This window comes from Falco cherrug, chromosome 3, assembly GCF_023634085.1.
Source record: "Falco cherrug isolate bFalChe1 chromosome 3, bFalChe1.pri, whole genome shotgun sequence".
NCBI lineage: Eukaryota > Metazoa > Chordata > Aves > Falconiformes > Falconidae > Falco > Falco cherrug.
In genome coordinates this window covers 26,553,198-26,576,415 of record NC_073699.1, presented here as the reverse complement: position 1 = coordinate 26,576,415, position 23,218 = coordinate 26,553,198, and the positions used below count along the sequence as shown (strand labels likewise).

General features: G+C 40.1%; 1 protein-coding gene across 5 annotated transcripts in view; it reads left to right on the top strand.

The window, feature by feature from the left end:
* The window catches only part of OXR1 (oxidation resistance 1), a 290,219-nt gene that overhangs the window by 139,890 nt on the left and 127,111 nt on the right, over positions 1–23,218 (top strand). For 4 of the 5 annotated variants that reach the window (XM_055704451.1, XM_055704450.1, XM_055704447.1 and 1 more), the window contains one exon: positions 13,365–13,561. In XM_055704451.1, coding sequence (XP_055560426.1) covers positions 13,365–13,561 — 197 coding nt within the window. Of the gene's footprint in view, positions 1–5,821; positions 5,988–13,364; positions 13,562–23,218 lie in introns of all 5 variants that reach the window. The other variant, XM_055704446.1, reaches the window with a different exon arrangement.

Below are 23,218 nucleotides of genomic sequence, written 5' to 3'. Positions count from 1 at the left end.
CACGTTCCTTCCTGCTCAGTCCACCAAGGCTGTGTAGTGGTAACTGTCCCTAGTAGTCAAGCAGCTGATCTGTAAATCTCTGAGAAGAATAAACTGCCTGTGCTTACTGCAATGTTGCAGAGCCAGGAGCTGCGGTCTCCAAAATCCTCTTCACGCCTCTGACAGAGAGCGCCATTACTGAAGACAGAGCAGCTCAAACACTGCTAACCCACGAGAGCTTGCTCAAGCACAGGAGCACAGACGCAAGGTGTATCCTGAAAGAATGTGAGAATTGTTTTGCTTTGGTGTTGCACAGGAATATTTTGCTTACCGGGAGATGAGCCTTAAGGCGAGGATCTGAAAAGGCTTGTGCCATCCTGGGCACTTATATGCCTCTCAGCCATCAACTACTTTGTGTTTATATAATACAAGTTCTTAAAGGCTTCTCAATGCTCTGCAACGTAAATAAAAAGGTTTGATATTTAAATGTTTTTATGGTGTAGCAGCTTGCTAGATAACTGTATAGAAGGATGCTAGCTGTCTGCTCTCAGATTTTAACATGTGCATGCGCCTACTGAGCCGACTGGTCCTTGGCAAACTGTGACCTGCTTCCCCAGCTGGTACAAGAAATATGGTTCTGCCATACTAGGATGCTGAAAAGAGTGCAGATACCTCAACTCCTGCAAATCTGATCTTTCTTTTCACTGTTGACATTCAAATTGACAGCTAGAGATTTACATTGCACATGTTAAAAAACAAAAAGTTGGGTGGTATCTGTTGATAAGCTGTGCTGTGCATTAATGGTCACCTCCTTCCCAGGATGGAGACAGCTGAGCCACCTCACTGGTGGTCTCAGCATCAGGCAGGGACCTAAGGACGCCACTGAATCAGGACCCCTGTTGGGAAGCTGGGAGAGACTCAGAAGTACAGAGCTGGTTTATGAAAGACTGAGCAGTAACACACTTCATCATGCTGCTCTCTATTTTAAATGAATTGACTGGGAACACTTGTCAGAAATAAGTTTAGCTCCTGAGAAAATACTGACAAACTTGATAACTGCAGTACTTGATGTCAAGGTGCGTTTGTTAAACACAATTTAAAATTGAAGCCTTCAGTCTGTACCTAACAAAATGAACTTTGCTGGTTTTGAAAATCTTTTTCCATATTTATAGATATCATTGCTATAGATACAAAACAAGAGTCCCTACCTTTTTTAAGTGTATTTTCTTCCCTAATGTTAAAGTTTTGCTACGTGGCGTAGAAACAGGGTATATATTTTTATGCTAGGAAAGACTGAAAAACATATTTTGTTGTTTAACTGTTTTAAAATGTGTAAATTTTGTTAAACATACCCTTTTTTAGAGTCCTACATCTTTATTTCAATCTGAACTATGTAAGTACCAGGCTACGTATTTATTTTGCCTGTCACAGTTGTCGGGGGAATGCCCAACCTTGTCTGCTTGAGGCTCAGGCCACAGGGATGCCCGTGCCACCCCAGCAGCTGGCTGTCCTGGCACTGTGCACAGACACGGCGCTCAGGGCACTTGCTGCCTCGTCCAGCACATCTGGTGGTGGCAACATCTTGTATAGTCTAGAAGTGCGTTACATTCAGTAAATGGGGGAAATCAAATTGAATGGTGACACTTTTATTAAAGACAGGTATTTTGAAATAGTGGAAATCTGCTATCTAAACCTCCGGTGGCTTCCAGCAGCCAGATACATGCTTTGATCATTGGGTCATCCATCCACAGTGGCTTGATAATGGGAGCAGAAAACCAGGATTACAGGGGAGGACTTGAAAGGACCCAAGACTAAGTCTTCTTAAGAGGCAAGAGGGAATTTTGTTTGTAAGGAAACTTGAAAAGATAAACTAGCTGTTGTAATTCTTAATTTTTTTTTTTTAAAAAAAGCTAGGATGTGGAGAAAACTGCACTGATAGGGATGAAGGATGCCATTGAACATAATCTCTGTCCTTGCTTGAGCCACTTCATTCTCTCCTGGGGATGCTTATGTCCTGGTTCTCACTCCTGTGGCTCCTGCAGCTCCTGTTCCCTGTCCAGCAGAGCTTCCCCTGGTGCACGGTATCCTTGGCCACCAAGGCGGTGCATCAGTGCTTGTGGGGTGTGCTTGGAGGGTGAAGGCTTACAGAAATGTCTTTACAACCTTTAAAGCCTTGTGGGAACAAAGTAAAAAGTTGTTAAAAATGTTCCTCCTACTACCACAGAACTGAGAAGCAAAATAGTTGTGTGGGTTTTCTGTTTGTTTTTAATAACTAGGCACTATTTCACAACCTATCTGTTCAGATGTAGTTTCTCCTTTATATATAGATCCTCTTAGTACAACCTGTTATTAATCGGCTTATCAAGTGGTATTCCTTACTTTTTGGGATGACAAGATGTGAAAACAGACGTGCTTGTTATAGCGTTTTCTCAATAGGTGCAGTTAGCAGATTCACATTTTCTAATTGCGTCTGACGGAACCTTAACAAGGCTCTGGATCTCTGTGTGCTGTGTGGCTTCAGCATCCCAGTGAACAGAGTATGGATGGGCATCCCCACCGAGCCCTCTGGGGTGTTCTTGGAGCTCTGGAGGAAATGCCGGTAACCGCTTTGCCATGTTACTGACCCCAGGTGACAAGAGAAAGCTGGTCGGGGTTAGTTGGAGCTGAATACTTAGAGCAGGAGGGTCTCCTGCCGGAAAGGGTAGGAGGATAATTTTGTTGTTTAAGTACAAAATATTCCTGGATCTTTGAAGATGTTTTTCTGCCATCTGGTATAAGCTTGACTAACCTGATTTATGAATCAGAAATGCAAAAAGAACCAGACAGGCACTTTTTCAAACCTGTATGGCTAGTGCCCAGTGAAACTCCCTCAAGAAAAAGTAGCTTGAATGAACGTGTTTTCAGTGGAGGATGGGGTGTATATATTAAATAACAGTCACAAAAGCTAACCAATATAAAGCTTATTTTTATACAGTCTATATATTTTCTGCATATTTCACCAAAATGCTAAAATTATACTTACTATTCAAAATACTTGAGTTACACATGAGTTGAATGGCAAAAACTCAGTTCTGCTTTGGCTATGGTGATGGAAGGATTTCTCATTTTGCCTTGTTTCTAACTTGCCTTTGACAAGTTAGGTGCTCCCACAGGGATTTTATTTATATATTATTATATCCTGCAGAGGACTCTGAGAACCCATTTGTCTTCCTAGTGAGGACCAATACTAGATGTTTTAGTTTCCTCAAGGAACAGCTTCTGTTCCTTCCTTCACTGTAACAAGAGCCTGCCCTTTATGAGTTGGCGCTAGTTGCTTCATTTTATAACGGTGGCTTTTTGTCCCATGAGGACTTATAGAAGAATATGTTATGCACATTTCAAATCTCTGCACTCTTTATTTCAATGATAATCTATATTGCAAAAGTATGAAGACATGATATTTGTACAAATTGGGTATCTTAGTTGCCTGAGATAAGTGCTGTTTGGCTCACAGTTTAAGCTTTATCCAGTCTTGTCATTGACCTGTATTCAATGAAGACACGTGGGTGCTTCCAAAGACTTCTAGATATTATTTTTTTTTTTCAGTCCTAACATCTGTGTAATGTGCTGTGTCTGGTTCTTAGGAAAGTGAAACAGCAATTATTGCTTTCACAGTGCAGCCCCATAGCCCCAGTGCCTGGTGGGACACAGATAGCTTTGCCCAAAGGGCACTTCAAACCTCAGTGTGGGGATGAGTCTTGTGGCTCTGGGAAGAGGAGGGGAGGCTCCATTTGGGAAGGGGAATTGGAAGAGTTTGGATGTTTGCCTGTGAGATTTTTGCTGCTCTGGATTAACGCCCTTCCTGTACCGTGGTCTGGTGGCAGGTCACAAAGCGTGGTCTTTGCACTCTCTGCAGCATGTCCCAATGCTCGGACTAAAGACAGAGTCTGTGTTGCTGGCTGCACCTCTGGTTCCAGGACTGGCATTTGCAGCTGCCAAGCAGCGCTGTGTAACACGGTGTGACGAGGCAGGCTGCCCAGCTCAGGAGGAAGGTCACACTGGAAGGTCCCCACGTGCCTGGAGGCACTGCAGCCGATGGACTGTTGTATCTGCCTGGGTTGAGATGCTCCTGGCTGGATCTCACTCATGTTTATTATCTTTTCCCCTTTCACAAAATACCTTTACACCTCACTGAATTTTCAGTGATGAAATTAGAATGTCTTATTCCATGTATGTCTTGTGGAATGAAGATAATAATGATGTATACATACATTGTTTTATATTTTGAAAGAAGTCTTTAAGTGGTTTCACTGTGTACATTTCAAGTTCTGTGAGCTACTGGGCAAGGCAGAAGAATGAGCAGATTTGCATTTCCGTATCTTAGGACAAGCATATCCACAGCATGTGCTTCAAACCTGAGCTGCGGTTGCCTGCTGTGATGATGCTTATTTGTTGAGATGGTACAATTAGAACAAACAGATCTGTGGTACTGTAGGGGCATTGTAACTTCCAACCTTCTCTGCCATCTCTTTGAGAAGTTAAAAAGGCCTTTTTGCTTTCAGATTTGACTACATAAATGTATGCATGCTATGATTGCATATACCATAGCAATCTTAGGAACATTAAGTACCCAGGGATATAGCAGCTGACTTGTAAACAACTCAGAAAACAGTCAAGCCTAGGGTTGAAATCAGAAATGTAAATGTAATTGCCTAAATTAAAGGCTGTGGATAAAACAGCTTTGTTGATGCATAAATTACTTGCAGTTAACAGAGAAAATAATTGATATTATGACAAAGTTAATTATATGGAAAAATGCTACGAATTTATATGGCTTCATTGCAAGTGAGGTATTCTGTGTCTCAGGGTATGGCATGCAGCTCCCAGGTCACAGGCTACACCTGCCTTTGAAAACTCTGAATTCACTGTTCAGGAGAGAGAAGATGGTAATATAGGATGTGGTCCTGCATAATATAGGATTTGTGAAAATCTCACAGTAATGTTCAAGGGAATAGGATCTGGGTGCTGGTTGCATAGGCTATAATAAAGAGATTTCAGAACCAGCTCCTTCTAATCAGGTGAAGAAAAGACTTTCCTTAGTGATCCTTAAGATAGTTTGGACAGTTTGAATCCATCCTTATAAATAAAGTTGCATTAGATATAATGCTACAGCATTAGTGAGACAAACAAGAATTAAATAAAAATGATTGTCGCTTTAAAACCATTATGCAGAATTTTTCTTTGCTGAATATTACAGAGCTGGAAATTTCAAGACCCATGCAAATTGTACTAAAGTAGATTTGCATAAAGCACTGGAAGAGCTTTTGAGAAAATGAAACTAGTGGGAGTTATTTAAATAACAGTGTAGCAGCTATTAACAAAATAGCAAGATTCAAAATTGTAATTTACTTTACACATCTCCTAAAAAAGTCCAAAATCAAGATAACTGTCAGCAAATAGTACAGCATTGCAACCCACCCTGTTAAGATCCTGAAAGAATTTATCAAGAAATTCTCATCCCTGACAAAACACACCCCCCAGTTGCAAAACATATTACTCCCACCATGTAAAGCAGCTGTAAAATTTTATACAGCCATGGCGAAGCCATATGATCTTCGGCTCTTAATCCTTACAAAAGCTCAGGCAGGAAAAAAACCAATTATTTGTATATGCTGTGACTATTTGAGTTACGTTATGTATTTAGCGTGACTGCTGCCATCATCCTCTCCATCATCATCATCTTCATCACTTTCCCACTTCTGTGATGCCTCATCCTCCTGCAAATGTACATTCCAGTCCCATCTGTGGTGTGTAGAGCACTTTGACTCCTTTGCCCATGGACTCACTAACGCTTCTTTCCCAGGCAATGAGAATGCCTTGTCACACTTGAACCACAAGTGGATTCTGGATTCCCCCGCTTGGAGTTCATGGATGTAACCGGGCAGCAACCTATCTATATGTCTTCTGTAAATGGTCCTCCAAGGGTTTACCTGTAGCGGTGCTGTCATGCTCCCAGGAATAATCACAAGGTTTGTGTTCATTTAAGTCTTTATTCTGTGATGTGCCCTTGAAACACGAGGCACCAGTGTTGTCTAGATCTTGTTAGAAGGATGTGGGTTGCCTGTTCTACACATCACAAAACCAATTTTTCAATCATTTAGATATTCTTAATCTTTTCCCCCTAAAACCTGGTGGAAACTTTGTTTTGGCATTGTTTTTTCTTAGAGAATGAGGGATGGTGGCAGTTTTCCTGCATGTGCTGGGACCACTTCCGTAAGGATGACGAGGAAGTGTAGAGAGTGTGGTTTTGGTATGCTTTCTGGTCCCTGATATTTAACAACTGTTGTGTCTTTAAACTTGCATGGTAAATTTTGGTAGAGTGTGTAAAGGAACGAAAGAGAGTGTTTTGTATGCTTGCTGTACGTGCTCAAATACATATGCTGGAGCTATAGAGCAAAATATGATGTTGAAATGCCACTATTTTTCTGCACATAGCTGTTGTGCACTGTTTTATTTCCTGAAGCTGAGCTGAATGTTGCATTGCTGATACATACCTGTCACTGAATTGCTTTTTGGGCTGTGTAGGTGTGAATTCATTCCTAATCCTTTCATAACGCCACCCCTGTGAAGGTCATCTTGTTCTTGTCTTCTTGCTGTCAAATGATCTTGTAAGCTGTTTGCATTATCAGAAAACTGCTGCATGATCAACATGTGAAGTAACAGTCTGAAGAGCTTTTCTGTGGTTGTTTTTTCATTGTTGTTCTTTGTTTACTGACAGACATTTATTTTATTGGTGTTCTATTTTCTGTGTGCTTTGTGGTAGTTGGTTTTGTTTCCCTCTGCAATTCGTAATGACCAATTGGGATTTGAACTGCAAGCGTCTTGTACTCGGTTGTGTGTAGCACTTAAAAGCAGTGGATACATAGGGATAATACGGCAGATGGAGCATGCACTGAGTGGCTCTTTCCCTGTGAGACCCTTCCATCTTCCAGCAATCCTTGGCTCAAAGAATTTCCTTGCTGAAGTACCTGCATGTTTCACAGCGGCTAATGGATGTTTTCTGCCTGACTCATGTCACTGTTTTTTATACCTAGCGATACTCCTAGCCTGCACAATTATTTCCATCATGCAATTACATACTGTTCAAAGAAGTACTTTGTTGTGTTTATTTCAAACTTGCTGCTTGCCTTCGTTTGGTTCTTTTTCAATCTCCTGCGGCGCAGACCCATTTGCTGCTCCACTTTCCCACGCCTGATGGCTGTAGAGGTCCCTGTGCTGGTTCCCAGCCGGTGGCTCCTTCCTGCAGCCTGTTTTATCTCATCCCAGGAGGAACCAACAGACTCATTGTCATCACAGGTGGTTTTTCTCTGTATCAGTCTAGTCCTGCTGGCTTCTTTATGGGAGGGGATGGCCAGAGCTGCAGGTGGCGTTCAAGAGCATTAAAGAAACGATTTTCCAGCAGCCCTCCATGGCACTGCCACCCATTGCAAGTGTGCAGAAGGAGCCTCAGGCAGTAAATGGAGCCTGACTGCAGACCCCGAGCCTTTTACCTGATCCCTCTGGATTACCACAGCAGCTAAAAAATGACGGCCATGAGCAAATGCAGATTTATGTGGAGGCTGGCGGGGGCAGTGTCCACAGGGGAATAAAGTTGCTGGTTTTGTGGCTAGTCTGTGCAGACACTGGGGGTTGGGCCACCTCCTGTGTTTAAGTTGTCAGACCTTTGCAGTGCTGTGTTGAAAACAGAAGTTTACTTTTGTCCACAATCAGATAAATCTTGGCTGTCAACATCAGTTTAAACCACATTTCTTGCTACAAAGAAACCAAATTAATAACCAGCTCTTCTGGGCATTCAAAAATACTAAATGCAACCCTGAAGAATAAGCATCACTCTTCAAATGAGTAGTTTTGCTTCTCCTGTTAACTGTGGAGAAAAATCTCTGTGATAGTCACAAGTGGTGCAAGGAGGTTTTTTGTATTCAGTAGATAAGAATGAGCTAGGCTTTCCTCCAAATCTTTGTTGCAGTAAGGGATTTTTGCTTAGAAATTCAGAAAGACCAAATAGTACAGGTTCTTAGCCCCTGGGATGTTTTGTATGCTTGTTTGTTTCCACCATAAATGGTTTAAACACCTTTTTTCCCCTTTCTTTCAGACTGGACTGCCAGCCATGATTGTTTTAGGTGCTTTCAAGATAAGTTTAGAGAATAATGCCTCTTTTTTTTTTTTTTTTTTTTTTTTCCTTTCTTGCTGTTTTAGAAAAAGTCAGTTCACAATTATAACATGAAAAGTGCATGGATGGTATTAGGAATGGAATATGTTTGTGATAGTGAATATCAGGGATGAAATCCTAATGCTCTTTAAATCTATAGCAGACTTTCCAGGGAATTCAACAGCCCCAGGATTTCAGGACTTCCCATATCTATGGACTGCCCAGAGCACTTGGTGGTAGGTTCCCCAACACCTGGCCCAACCACATTTTCTTTTTGAGGGAAATGGTACCAGTCTGTTCAAGGTGACCCATTCCTGGGAGGTACTGCTGGGGAGCGCAGGACACCAGGTGGTCAGGAGGAGGTAAAAGCTGGAGCCATCTGTTAGGCTGTTTCTAAGATGCAGTAGAAAACATCAGTTGTATGCAGAGGATGAAAAAAGAAAAAAAAGTACAAGTTCAATAGCTAGTCAGTGTATCTACTTACAGGTGTATCATATCACACAGCTTGGAGATGCACATTGCTCCTGCATTAGCTAAATGAGCAAATCCTCTGCAATCAGTAACTGGCAGGGTGCTGAGAGGCAGATGTGGGCTTCGTGCCTCTGTCCGGTGGGTTAGAGGCACTGAGGAGTCACCACATCGAAGGTCTAAGACAGCTGGAGTTATGGGGTGAGAGGTTCTGGGAAGAAGCAAGATATAAATGGAGCAAATGGGGGTTTAAAGGGTTTTTAGCAATAGTGCAATGGAGTTATACAAATAGGTGTGTTATCTAAACCCCAAGGTTGCAAGCAAACACAGCATTTGCAGATCCAGTCAGCAGCAGCTGAGTAACCAGCCCCTCCTTTGGCCCTGCTTGACCTGCCACCCAGGATGGGTTGTCTCAATTAACATCACCAGGTGGCCCTTCATAGTCATTTGGCTCCTGAATTTACCGCTTTTGCTGTGAAGGTGCCTGTCTGTTCTGACTCCCAAGGGAGAGCACAACCCTATTTTACAGAAGCCACCAGTAGCCCGAAGACAGCAGCAATGACCAGCTCAGGGTTTCACACCTCTCAAGGGCAGCAGGTTTTCCTTTTTTTGTTGCATAGTTTTCCCTCCCCTGGTACTCCTATAAGTTAAGGACAGCTGCAGAAAAAGATATTTTGGTCCCTTCTACTTCAGATCTTAGGCAAGTTAGGAGTTTTTCCTTGCTATCAAGTACGCATTTCCAAGCTCGACTGGTGCAGTGCTGACTTTGAAATCCTTGCTGGCATGCTTTCTGCCAGCTGTCTGCAGCAGTGTCATTTTGGGTCACACCAGGCAATATTGAAAACCTGTGTTGCCCATTGTTGAAAACTTAGTTGAAGACTGCTACAGAATACGTCGAGTAAAAGATAAAAAAGATTTGCCACGGTATTTCTTATATCTTGTATTTATTTTTCTACAAGCAGACAGCCTGAAACAAAGCAAGAACAAGGAATGTGATCCCAAAGCATTTCACATTCAGATTCTTATCTGTCAAAGAATAAATCTTGCTTCAGCCCAGCTGTGCAGCTTTAATATAAAGAAACAAAACCAAACACAACACGAAGCCAGGAATAAAGCAGGGCGCTGGAGAAGGGTCAGGCTTACAATGAATTCATTCTCTTGGCTTCAAAACACAGAACTCAGGCTTTCTTTGCAAGACACGGTGGTGTAGTGAAGATGCAGCTCAAAGGCTGCAGTGTTTTTTTCAACCATTTTTCAGCCATGATTGTATCAATGTACGGGTCAGGTGGGCTGAAGGAAGATGCATTTGAGTAAGTTGCATGTTTTTCTCGAGTCATTCCTATAAAGTTGTGTCCTTACTTGAACCGGTGTCCCACTCAGCTGACCCTGTTACTGTGGAGTCTGGATTCATTCTGACCTTGTGTCTTTCTGTCTTTCCTGGCAGCACAAGCACTGTCACCGTGGTCTCTCAAGAACAGTTTGACAATATTACGTGCATTAGCTTTTGTGTCATGCTTGTGTTCTTTAATTGTAGTACTTCAGTAGCTATGACCCTGGCAGTCTTACATTGAAATTATTTTGGATTGCAAGAGTAGATAACTTTTTGGACATCCCTTTGCTATAGGTATTTCAACTGAGTCTTTTATTAATCATAAGTCACCTGAAAAAGGCCATGTGTCATTTTTACTGCTCAGATGATAGGTATTATCCCTTTATTCCTATGTGATTCTAGAAGAATAGACACAGTATGTTTCTCACAACAATCTGGTATTCCCCACAGTCCAGCAAGCTATTTTATTATCTACCTCCACACTGCAATTCACAGCTTTATTAATTGGACTGTCCTTCACACAGCCTTGGTGGTGAAGAATGTGTTCATAACGTAGTTGAGAATATAAATCATAATGTTATTTTTCGGTTTGTATTTTTATTTAAGTCACCTGCTGTCTGTCTTCCTCTGGGGCAGAGCACAGAAATGACTAATGCAGGACAGGTATACGCTTACCCATCTTTAGACCTCATTTGCCTTTTTGATTTTATATTTGATTTTATTTTGAGATTATGGAGGTACTGAACACTTTGTAGCTTCTTTGCCCACAAGTATTTTGCACAACATAGAAGCAAGACAGTGTAATCACAGTGGAAGCTTTGGTCTGAGATATTAGCATTACTTCTTGAAAACTAGTGATTTTCTTCCCAGAAGTCATCCTTTAAATCTTCCAAGAGTTCTTGTGGTAAGGAATTATAGAGAGACTTTTTATATCACCTGAAATATGGCATATTCAACAATGTAGCAGAATTTAACATCATAATGGAAGACCATTTCATTGTTAATGAGTCAGTGAAATATTCCAGCCTTCATTTTAGGTAAATACATTTAACCAGCTGTAGGCTTAAAGCTAGAACTGCTCAAAACAGGGTCTCAGTTTCTGAAGCATCATTTCAAAAACCAGAACTTTCTTTTCTTCTCACACAAGGATGCCCTGCCCAGTCTTAACTTGATTTTTACATATATCAATGCTTATAGAAGTATTCATTTAGTTCATCCCAAGCTATTTTGGCTGGTGTCCCCACTGACTCCATAGATAGGTCCACTGACAAAGATCCTCAAAGTAAAGATAGTTTTATCACAGTGACAAGTTGTTCTTCCCATATCTGTAGGTCTCTTTGAACAGCAGGAGCTAATGTAAGCAGCTGTTATATGTGGAGTAGTAGTTGTTCATTGTTTCCTATAATGACACTTCAACAAGTCACTAAAATAAGCTACTGTGGCTACTGTACACTAAAATTAACACAGTGCACTGTTAAACCACAACCCATCGAGGCAGGATGCCACCTATATCAGAAGTTTATATGAGTTCAGGAGTAATTAAGGACAAACTAGGAAAATTAACCCCAAGAGCTAAGAAAGGCGAGCGATCTAACTCAAGAAAGCCGTAAACCAGAGTTTGCTGGAGCCTGGAGGGATGTCCTGGGGAAGGTCGCACTGTGCACCTGCCTGTACTTTTTCTAGATGAACATCTGCTTCGACCCAGTATAGCCTTTCTTATATGTAGGAGAGATAAAGGTCCTTGTCATCCTGAACTGTTTGTGTAGAGGCACTGGAGCTGAGAAGCGTTGCTTGAAATGCAAGACACTCTAGGCCTGTCTAGGGAAAAGGTTGTAGGGGAAGCAGTCTTCCTTATTGGACCAGAGAAGTTAATTTCTAACTGCTAGTCCTTTCCCTGGACTAGCAATATCCCATATGAGTATAGTAATTTTGCCTTCATAGTGTCATTCATAACATGCTACATACACTTTGATACTTTAATGTATCTTCCAGAGCTTGATCATAACCTGAAGATTTTCTGGTCTACTAATAGCAGTAATTGTTATTATGATATTTAATCAGTTAATCTCTTAAACTAGCAGATTCCATCCTCGATGCAGGAATCCATGCTGTTTAATTGCAACCAATATATGGAGAAAAACTAAGGAATCACAGAGTTAAGAGGGAGGCTGCTTAGCATTAAATTACTACCCTAATAAAATTATCCTTTGATATTACAGAACTTTATCATTTTACTTTACTTGCTCCAAAATTTCGGAATTATTATGATCCTTTCATCTCAGATCAGTATCTCACTGCAATGCCACAAAGCTCTTTTATTTCCAGGATCAAGTCATGTAGTCAACTATATACATCTGTAGAGATTTAATTTAAGAAAAGTGTTGACAAAATCCAATGTGTCTGTAGTGAACTGCATCATAACAGAGCATTTGTCTCTATTCAATAACTCTAGAAGAGTAATAACTTCTTTTTTATGTTGCTAAAGATAGAGGAGATGCCAGAACTATGCTGATTCAGTGATGAGAGTGTACTCACCACCACTCTGAGGAAGGATTTGAGAGTTTTTCTAAGTCTCTCTCCCACAGAACTCTTGTAAAATCACTAGATTTGAGGAGGAGTGGAGAGCAAAAATGTCATTTTCCTTGACTTTATTAAAGGCTTTTGACACTGTCTCTCACAGTATACTTGTACCCAAGTTCTGATGTTACATCTGGATGTGCGGATGACTAGATAAGTAAAAAACTGGTTGGATGGTCAGGCTCAGAGGATAGTGGTTAGTAAGTCATACTCTACCTGGATGCCAGTAATGAGTTGAATAACACTAATTTCTTTGGCAGGACAGAGAATTTCTTTACCTCTGTCCACTGCTGTGGCAGTGCACAAAATGGTACCTGGGCTTAGTGGGATTCTTGAGTTTTGGTGAGAAACAAAACTTTGAAACTATTGCAGAATGAAAAATGGTGTTGCAGAGCTACATCTGAATTCAGATGATCGTAAGTCAGTTCTTTTCTCTTGGGGCTTTCAGCAGCTTAATGCAAATTATTTAATTTCATTGTACTCCCCTCGTCTGTGGAAACTTAAGCCAGCAACTTAATGCTAGCTTAATTGTTGGCAGCTCACCTTCTCTGAAACGGATTAGGGATTGATCCTTCAAGCAGCTCAGCAGTCTGGTCTGTGGGCAGTTTACCATTTGTAGCTCCATGGAGATGGAAGTGCTGTAACTGATTGAGCAGGAGCTGAAAGGGGAAGTTAATGCAAGGCATAATTTAACACTGCTGGTCTCTGTTCTGCTGCAACATGCATGAAGTTTTGTACAATGAGTATATTGCTGTTATTCTATACATAATCTAGGTATAAAACGATGATTAGTAATACCTTACTGCCTTAAATTGCCTTTAGATTAAAGAAAAAGTCCCAGTCGGTGGATATTAGCGGGCCAGGATGCAACCCAGTGGCAGCTGAAGCTCAGACACCTCAGCCCAGTAAATCTTTGCTTGCCACTAAGACAGCTACTGCTGAGGAGGAACAGAACAACACCACAAACACCCAAAGGCACAATCCACGGAGGAGTGAGTTGAAGAGATATTACACCATTGGTGAGTTTCCTTTCACGGAAAAAAAATCAAATATACTTACTAAAAACACAAGGTCTTCCTGTTTGGTTTTTTTGTTTGTTTTTTTTTTCCCCATGTTTATTTTCCTTTGTTTAATTGCAGTTAGCTGCTAAGATTACAAATGCCCACAGTGAGCATTAAGATGTTGTATCTTCATGGTCATGTCAAGCTACCCTGAAGAATTAACTTGCTTTCTTTATCGTGCACCATTTAAAAGAATTTTCTTCTGCTTTTTTTTCTCCTAAGCACAAATATTGAAGAAAGCATTAAAGCGATTTTGGGAGGAAAGATATTGGAAGAACATAATTGTCTTTGACAATTAATTACATCAAGTTTTGGCAGAGATTGTTTGAAAGCACCTGGTTAGAAAGGATTTCCAGTTTGGAGAGGGAGGAGGCATGCTGAGGGTGAAGGATTAATTAGGGGTTTTTCTGGGTATCTTTCTCTGAGTATTTTTACTTTCTGAATATTCTTCTGCAATTTCAGCATCTACATGATTCATATAAAACCATCTTAGGCACCCTGGAAGATGCTTCATAACTTTCTTCCTTATAAATCTTTTCGGGACTGAGCCTGAATGATTCCTGTGGCAACATTTTGCTTCTCTCCTGATTAAAACTGAGTGGAGAGTGGCCTTGCAGTGTTTGTGCTGGGGTCATTAGCTCTTATGAGAGACAGATGGGCTAATGGGAGTGGTACAAACAAGAGGGATGGATGCTAGTGCTGTGGTTTTAAGAGTCAAAACATCAGTAGATTTAAGAAAAAGAAATTATGTATTTTAATTATGGATTTGTGTGCCACTGAATTATTTCAGTATAATGTGATTAGTTCTCCTGTTCCAAGGTAACTATTTGTGTGTCTTTAACTTGTCTAAAGGGTAAAGAAAACATGTGTTTTGTTAAATACCTTTCATTGTGTTATATCTGAACCCTTGAAAGTTGCTGTCATCATAAGTTATGTTGTTTTTAAAGAAGGAAACTGCAGTAGTAATCTACACATTATGTGTTTGCAGTTTTTGGTGCTCTGCATTCAAATTGGGCTGTTTCTGAAAACTCACAGGACTTTCAATTCCCACTTAATGCTGCCAATCCCAAAATAAATAAAAATGAGGTAAAGTGAAGGCATTGATGGATTCATTAGCATCTTGGACAATAGGTCTAAAATTTTACTTTCAAAATCTCAAATTCCATAATCCTTGTTCAAAGAAGATTCTATTGTACCACCTGTGAGAGTAGCACCCTAAAATAAATCCTTTATACTTAAGTGTGGAACATATTTTCTGACAAAGCATACTTAAATCAGTGCACTTTTTACTTTAAAAAGTATTCTGTAAGAAATACTGCTCTATAGCTTTTTCTCTCCTCCTTCCTCCAAATAATCTTAAAGGAATATCAAAAATATGCCAAGATTGCTTCATATCTGAAGCAGGGGATGCAATGGGGGAGTTTTGCATAAGGGTAATAATGAATGTAGAAATCTACTACATCATCAAAGTAAGTTCTTAATCTAACTCAGGATTAAAAAATATTATTGTTAAATTGGCCTTAGTTGAATGTTTTTCTGTGATCACCCAAAATATAGTCTGTGCATGGAAGCACAGACTCAGGTTTGCATTTATCTACTTGTTAAATTTGACTCATCTGGATTTTCTTTTGGGAACCTTTACAGAATCCTTACAATGTGAACTCCATCAATGTTAGTAACCTAGAAGTGCTTCTAGTGATCACAAAGCCTGAGCACTAGTGGCTCAGGATCTAACTTCCATGCTGGAATAACAGAATGTTGTTCATATGTTTGATTACTTTGTTTGGATATTGTGCAGCACTTGGTTTGACAGACGTGTTGACTGGAAAAAGACCTCTGAAGGTTATATAGTTTCATGTCCTGTTTGAGGTGGGACATCAGCCAACACTAGATCAGAACAGCCAAAGCTTTGTCTTGCTGAGTCTTGGTGATCTCCAGGGGTGGATACTCCACAGGCTCTCTGGATATCATGCTGGAACGCGGACAGTGTCTCCATAGACAACAGCATTCATGGGCAACTTGCCTGTAAACAGATGCTAACGTTTGTGAAAAATGGTTGTAGACCCTGGGGAAGTATGAAGGAAACCGACCACAAAAAACTGGCCAAGCTTACATGTTTTCCTCAAGTATGATCTTTGTTATTATTGTACAGAGTGCTGGGCGAGGTGGCCTGGCTAGACTGACCCAGTATGGGAGAGATACTGGTTTTATGTCCTTGTATATACAGCCTTGTCTATGTGACTTGCCTAGACCACAAGGAATACGTAGCTAGAGCCAGTATTTCTGCATACTACATAATATTTAAATTTCACTTTCAGGCAAATTGAAGACACAAGAGTTCCTCAATACCTTCACAAACGTTTAATGGCACACATTCCTGAACATTGTGAAAATGAGAGGTTTAATCTTGGACAGCACAGTACTGATACCAGATGCATGTGCTTACTGTACTGGCCGAGTTGTTCTGATACTGAGTTTTTGACTTTGATAACCTGAGAGAAAGAGTAATTAACTTCTTAGAACTCCCATCAACTTCAGCATCCTTCATGACCTGTATCACCCCCTTGATTTAAAAGTCATTTTTATGACTTGAGCCAAAAACTATTTCTAATAGTCAAAGTCTGATCAAATAGTTTGTTACTTTTTGCAGATGAATGTACTTACACACTTGCAATGGACTGGGACTCTAAAATAGGAAGATATTGGATTCTAATGATGTTTTGGGTACAATTGGCTATTAAATAGCTTAAACAAGCGCATCAGAGCTGTTGCTGGCCTAATGCAATTACACGGGTTTTTACCTTGTTTTGCCCTTGTTTGCATGTTGTTCTCTACTAAAACAATCTGTGTCCAAGATCAAGCAACATGAACTAATCATTACTGTGATAAATGGATCAAGAAAATGTGTTAGAAAACTAATGTTCTCAGCTGGCTTTGTTTCTTTTGTTTTAAAATTAGTATTCTGTTACATTAACCTTAGACCAAATTGGCAAATGACAGCGTTTATGGTAGTGATTAGTGGAACTTGAGCAAACAAATGCTTGTTTTCATTAATCATAGTGATCTTCAAAGTACTTTATAGATATGAGAACTGAGTTCAAATCTGGATATGTAAAAAGTATGACATCTATATTTAGACATGTACATATATACAGTTTATATGTTTTTAAATGTACGTCAGCTTCACATTGCCTATTAAAACTTAACTTCAAGGCCTAGCCAGGTTTGTTAATGGCTGCCCATTTTGTTGAATAGCCATGCAGCTTAAGATTATGTATAAAGAAATGTGTAACCAGCTTTATCAACTCATGGAAGGAGTAAAATCAAAACTATTTAAGTGGGTGTTTTATTATTATTATTTATTTGGCTATGCAGGGAACACTTCAGAGATCTTTACATAAATCTCAGTCTGCTTTGCAGACCCAAAGACATGAGCATTTACCTTGCACACAGCTTGTGTATGCTTGCAGCTACTGGGAGCAGATACAGGCATTGTCTGTAGACTGCTCCTAAATACTTTGTAGCATCAGAAATTGTTTACAATTTTCTGTGTCACCTTATGCATACACAGATTTACCTCAGTCCTTTCAAAGTTAAATGTGTAACAATGAAGGAATATCCTGGTCATTCCAAGAGACTTTAAAATTTCATCAGCACTGCCCCTGGTTTTGAGAGCTCTCCACAAGATACACATTTTGCATTTCATCTTTCCTACAGGCTGCATCTCAGATGCTTCCCAAACTTAATGAGTGCAGTTCCACTTCTTCAAAGTGGGGCGAAAGTAGGTAAGAGGGAGAACTGGGAGGAATAGGTGATGGGGAACAAGTTGTGTGCTTGGATGAAATGAAACAGAAAATGGAGGGTTGGTGAGGGGGAGAAATAACTCTTCCATATGGCAGGCTCAGCAGTCAGGAAGGCTGCTGCACCTCCAGTGCTGAACTGGTGTGAAGAAATTGAGTGGGAGCTCCTAAATTAATAAGGCGAGTGTAGGAAAAACAGTCTGCAAGGTGGGTTGGATGAAGTTTTTTGGAGAACTCTAGAAACAACGTCCAAGACACTTAAAATAAAACCCTAAAATTAGACTTTTTAGATGCTTCAGGCACTTAAAAATCCAGGCCACTTATTTCTGAAGTGCTTATTGTCAAGCAGCTCCCTCAAAAGAGAAAAAGAAGGTATCTGGGTCTTCAGCACTGTAGAAAGTGGGCTGGAATATTATACAATGGAGAATTATATGGGTGACCTGAATTCAAAGCAGTAAGGCTGTGTCAGCTTCATGCCACGTTCAGGCTACAGCTGCCTCTTAGGTGGCTTGCAGTGAGCCTAAGTGCAGCATCACAGCTGTGTTGCTTGTAGGACCCAACTGAAGGGCTGTAGAATCATACTTCATGGTATGATGCCTCAGAAGATTCGTGTAGTAATTTATTAAGGTGACTGAAGTAGCTAATGTTGTTACCCTATAAAGACATACACTTGAGGTGTATACTGTGGTTGTCATCAAAGCCATGAAAGCCTGGTCTGTAGGGCTTAGATGCCTCTAAGAGGATATGCCCAGTAGACTATCTACCTAGTAACTCCGGTTCTGTAGATGTAAAAGGCCTTCTTTTGTTCTGTTTGCCATTGAAATGAAACTGCAGCACTTGTGTGGAGTAAATACGTTATGTGAAAAATAAGATGGTTGCATAAAAATATTCTCCTGATTCTAGGAATCGGGCAAAAGAAATCATGAAGCAGGGCAGCAATTAATACTAGAAAATGTTCGAAGTACAGTGTTGGAGGAGAGAGGAGGAACACAGCAATTTTTATTATACCTTCTAATAAAAGCCTTAATGCAAATGTTGCTGTACAGGCTTCTGCTAGCACAGCTTATTTCGTTTAGAAGACAGCTGTCAACTGTCTCAGGAGGCGTCTTCTGTTAGTATAGCCTCTATCATCAGTGGAAGGTATTGCTGCTACAGCTACACACACACACACAGTAGTTTAGATAGCATACACAAGTTATGTATATGTATACATAATATACAGCATGAGGATGCTTGGGAAATGCTAATTGCCAAAGTTCCCTCCCCTTTAGTGGTTCATTTTTAATGGAACTATTTCATGTTCCACTTGTAAAAATAATAATAAAAAAAAGGAACAAGCTCTTTTCTTTTCCAATCTCTCGTGCAAATGAGATGAGTAGAAGCCTTAACAGAGAAAATGTCTTCTACTAGCTTGACCTGGCCATACTAGTACTCTACATTTGTATATTCCTTGAATATTGACATGTTATCTATTCAGAGTAGTAGAATTAACTGATATAAAATCAGTGTGGAAGAGAAATTAAGCTTTTCAGATAAACAGCTCTGAACAAATACATACTAATTGACTAAGTTTCCAAAACAAGTGCCTAGTACCTAATGCCAAATTGATAAAGGAAAAGAAAGACTTTCCTGTGGACTCATAATCTTGTTTGTAAGAGAGGCCATTTCTGTGCGTAGTCACTTTAAATTTAGTGGGGTTTGTTTAGTCATTACTGCTAATTTAGTACTTCAAAATGTATTACTGTTATAAGAAGATGGATCTTCCAGGGAATTCAATGGCATATAAATGTAAGTAATGACTGGTCACAAGAGTTATTATTAATGCACAAAACAGTATGAGAGAGTGTTTTTAGAGCGATAAAGAATATAATAGAGAAGATTTTGTCAGGAAATCTAAAACAAAATCTTTTTTTCAAGTGATTAGTAAGTGAGTTCTTCCTGTTTATGAAAGGGAGAACTACTTGAAAACTGACCAAGCTACTATTCAGTGGATAAAACTGTACCTAACTCTCACGCTATATGCTTTCAAGTTAGTCCATTTAAGTTGTGACTTTTACAATGACTTGGAAGCATAAATAAATTCATATTGTTTACACATGCAGTAGATATACTTTATTTCTGTTTGCATACTTTCCAGGCTGCTTCCATAAAATTATTACTTGCATTGGAATACATCAGGGCTACATGTTTGTTAATTAAGTGCTAATTCATCTGCATTTATTACTAAACTTATATGGTATCACGCTGTCTGCAAATATGTTATGCAGGACTAACATCAGCTCAAGTGGTGATTTCATGTGTCGGAGATCTGTTACCCTGATGGAACTTTGTCACTTATGGGCCAGCTGAGCCATTTTAGAGAGCTCGTGTGAAAAAGCCATAGACCATTGGTCAGGCATGACAGTGAATCTGCTGTTGGACTCAAAACTGGAAAAGGAGAACATTGTTGCACCTGAAAATATATGCTTATTTACAATCAAGCTGAGAATCTTATGGGGTTTATCTCATGGGACTATTTGCTGTTGTGGTCACTGATTAAAAACAAAGTCAAGGGACTGCCTCTTGCCCTCTCCTCTAAAATAAGCATAGAACTTACTTGAAGGGAACACACTGTGGCATTGTGGCTGTTTCTTTTTTAGTGCTTAAATCCCTTCCTGCTCAGACAGATTTTATTTGGAGTGCTCTAGAAATATCCTATGCCTTTTAGGGGACGTGATCAGATAATAATTTATGTATTTACTGTGGAGAGGTTTTCCTGCAAAGAATACTCCACTTTCTTTCCAAAGGTGTCTTTGAAAGGTTCTTCTTATCATTTGGCAGTTGGGTTTATTTGCCTCTACTCTTCTGCAGAATTTAATGTGGTTCCTTTCTGTAGTGGCTCCCAAATATCCAGTTTCCCCCCTATTTGCTCTTGCTTATTGCTAAGACAAGCAAAGCATGTTACATAGGTAGGTATATTAGAAGCTGTTGGATAAGTGGTGGAGTTTGGTGCATTAAATGCTGTAAATTTGGGCTGTGTCCTCTCCTTTTTAGGGAAGGACAGATGGGAGATGAAGCTCCCAGCTCTCGGAGGACCCAAGTGCTGTTTGCGCACATTTGCAGTCTGACTGTGTCCTATTCAATGCACTTGCAATTTCCTTGTTGAATGCTCACTGCTTTTTGAGGAACATCATTCCAACTGCTTCGATTTCCCTAGCACATTATTACCTGTTTGAGAGTGATAAGGAAAGGGAAATAATTTGTGGAATGTGTGGATAATAAGTGGCTTTCATAGCAACAGTAACTATGCAAAAATCTTACTCGTTCACCTTGCCTGAGGATTTTTGTTAGTGATTCTGATCACATAGCTACTCTGGATGAGCAGGCAACCATTAGGCAACCATTTGTTCTTGTCTTTGTCTTTTTTTTTTTTTTTTTTTTTTTTTAGAATGTAGAACTTTGAGCTGTTAAAAGCCAGTTTAAAATGTTGAATCCTTCTGTTGTCCTTTACATATACTATGTATCCTTTGAATATATATGAGTTCTGAGCTATAGAGACAACATCCACCAGAAGAGTGATGCTCATTAATGTCCTTTCATCTCAGCATGTCCCTTTCCTTAGCATCTGGTTTTGTTTTTATTCTTATAGATTGCTATCATATCATCTACTGAGTCAACTTGGACAAGAAGTGTTTCAGGATTTTATAATTTCCTTGCTTTACATCAGGGCAAAGCTGAAACCTTTTATAGTTCTATAGGCAAGCTACTCAACTTGCAAGATCAGCTAATAATATGTACTCTGGTGATACTAGAAGTTGAATCTCTGGGAGAGAAAAAAGAAACAACAGAGAAATTGATTTGACTTGTAAGCTCTATACTGACAGAGGGTGCACCACCTTCAGCCTCTCTCTTCTTGGAGACCTTCTATGTAAGGGAAAAATGACAGAAAAAGGGGCATGATTTCTAACACCTCAAATGTAGTTTAAGCACCAGCCTTTTGAGTACTGCACAAATAGTAGATTCTTCCTTCTAACAGCAAAACGCAAACAAGGAAAATGTGGATTCACTGCTGAAGTAGCTGAGTGATTTAGGGATAGCAGATGCAATAAGGCTGAGGCTTTTGAGCCAGGGGACAGGCTGCTGGAGAACAATAATTACTGGTATTGGGAGTGGGCTAAGTCAGGGATCTCTTGAGAAAAATCTCGATCCGTAGAAGTTCTTGGGACACAGTGGGAGATAGTTAGCCTAAATTGGAATCTAAGAGGTTTAGACCTGATATAAGGATTTATTTATTATTATTTTCCCCCGTGGGGAGAGTCAAGCAGTGCATCAGGATGCACAGAGAGGTTGCCAGGTGTCTAGAGGTTTTTTTAAGACCCAACAGGGTAAAGCCCTGAACAACCTAGTCTGATCTCATAGGTGACCCTGCTTTGAGCAGGTGATCAGACTTCAGACCTCCTGAGGTCTGTCCAAGCCTGATTCAGGCTTGAAATTGGAGGGAGTGAGTTTTCCTACACAAGCAGGGGGCTGTTTCTAGCTTACCGCTATCATCAGCGGAGAACACCCACCTCGGCCACTACTAAGAGCCCAAAATTTGCAGTCTTCATCACGGACTGCTAGACTACGTTGATTTCCAGTTATTTTATCTGGTAAATTTCTCAGTTGGAAGAGGGAATATTGTCACACCAAAGCACCTATTGTGATTATTCCTATTTTAATCATTCTGAAATTAAATGTGAGTTTACCAGACAGCTTGATAATTCTATATGGCTAAAAAAACCTGCACTAAAACTGTTTATAAAATTTGTGATTTTTTTAAATTAAAAAGAAAATGTTTAACATAGCTGAATTCATAACCTTTTAATCTGATTCCCCACTCTTAAAAGAACAAAAAAACCAACAAAAAATAAAAAACAAAAACACGTAAAATATCACAGAAGACCTGTTAGTGCAAGGGGACTCTGATATTTCTGTTTTAGGGATCCTTTCTGTTATCTGTGTAAGTATTATGGAAGCTATGATTTTTGGGTGTTAATCAGAGACCTAAGTTCATTGAAAGTGTCAAATGATATATAGATTTTATTTGTTCCCATAAGTTTTCTTTAAATCCATAAAAAAGCCTGCAGAGATGGGGGGCGGAGGTAGAAAAAGGGCATTTGGAAGGGACCAGAGCACAAATGCTGAAGGCAATCTGAGTTTGGAAAGTGACTTCCCTTCCCTCTGAAGCTCCCACCATGTTGAGGTGGTGAAGCCAGTTAAGTTTCCTTCCATACCACGTATATGTGAGCACGAAATCTAAGATCAAAGTCTAATGTTACTTGTTCTGGGGTAGCTACACTAAAGCAGAAGTTGGTTTGTAATACAGTGGCGGAGTGGCCAAATCCGGTTGATGCTGTGCATGGATAGGACCGGACAACCTCCAACCCTACCTGATCCTTGGTGCAAGAGGCACAACCAGTCTGTTGCCATGACGTGTTTCAGATGCTGTGGTTGTGCTGAGGCAGGGTGGCCTGCGCTGATGGGGTGGGACTGTCCCCCTCCCCTGTGAGCAGATTGCTTTCCTGTGAGTCTGGCAACGATCTAATTCAAGCCATTCTCACCGCACTGGGACAGCACCCACCCACCGTTTGGCATGTCTGGGTCCTGAACATGAGGGACCACCAAATATCTTGCAGCACATACTGGGCTCCAAACGAGCTGTTTGAACAGATTCCTCTTCTGCTGCCATTTTTTCCTTTTTTCTTTCTTTTTTTCAACTATTTTGTACCCTTTCGTGCATTCAAGCTTTCTCTTTATATTGATACATAACTAAGAATGAGATATGATTTTCACGAAA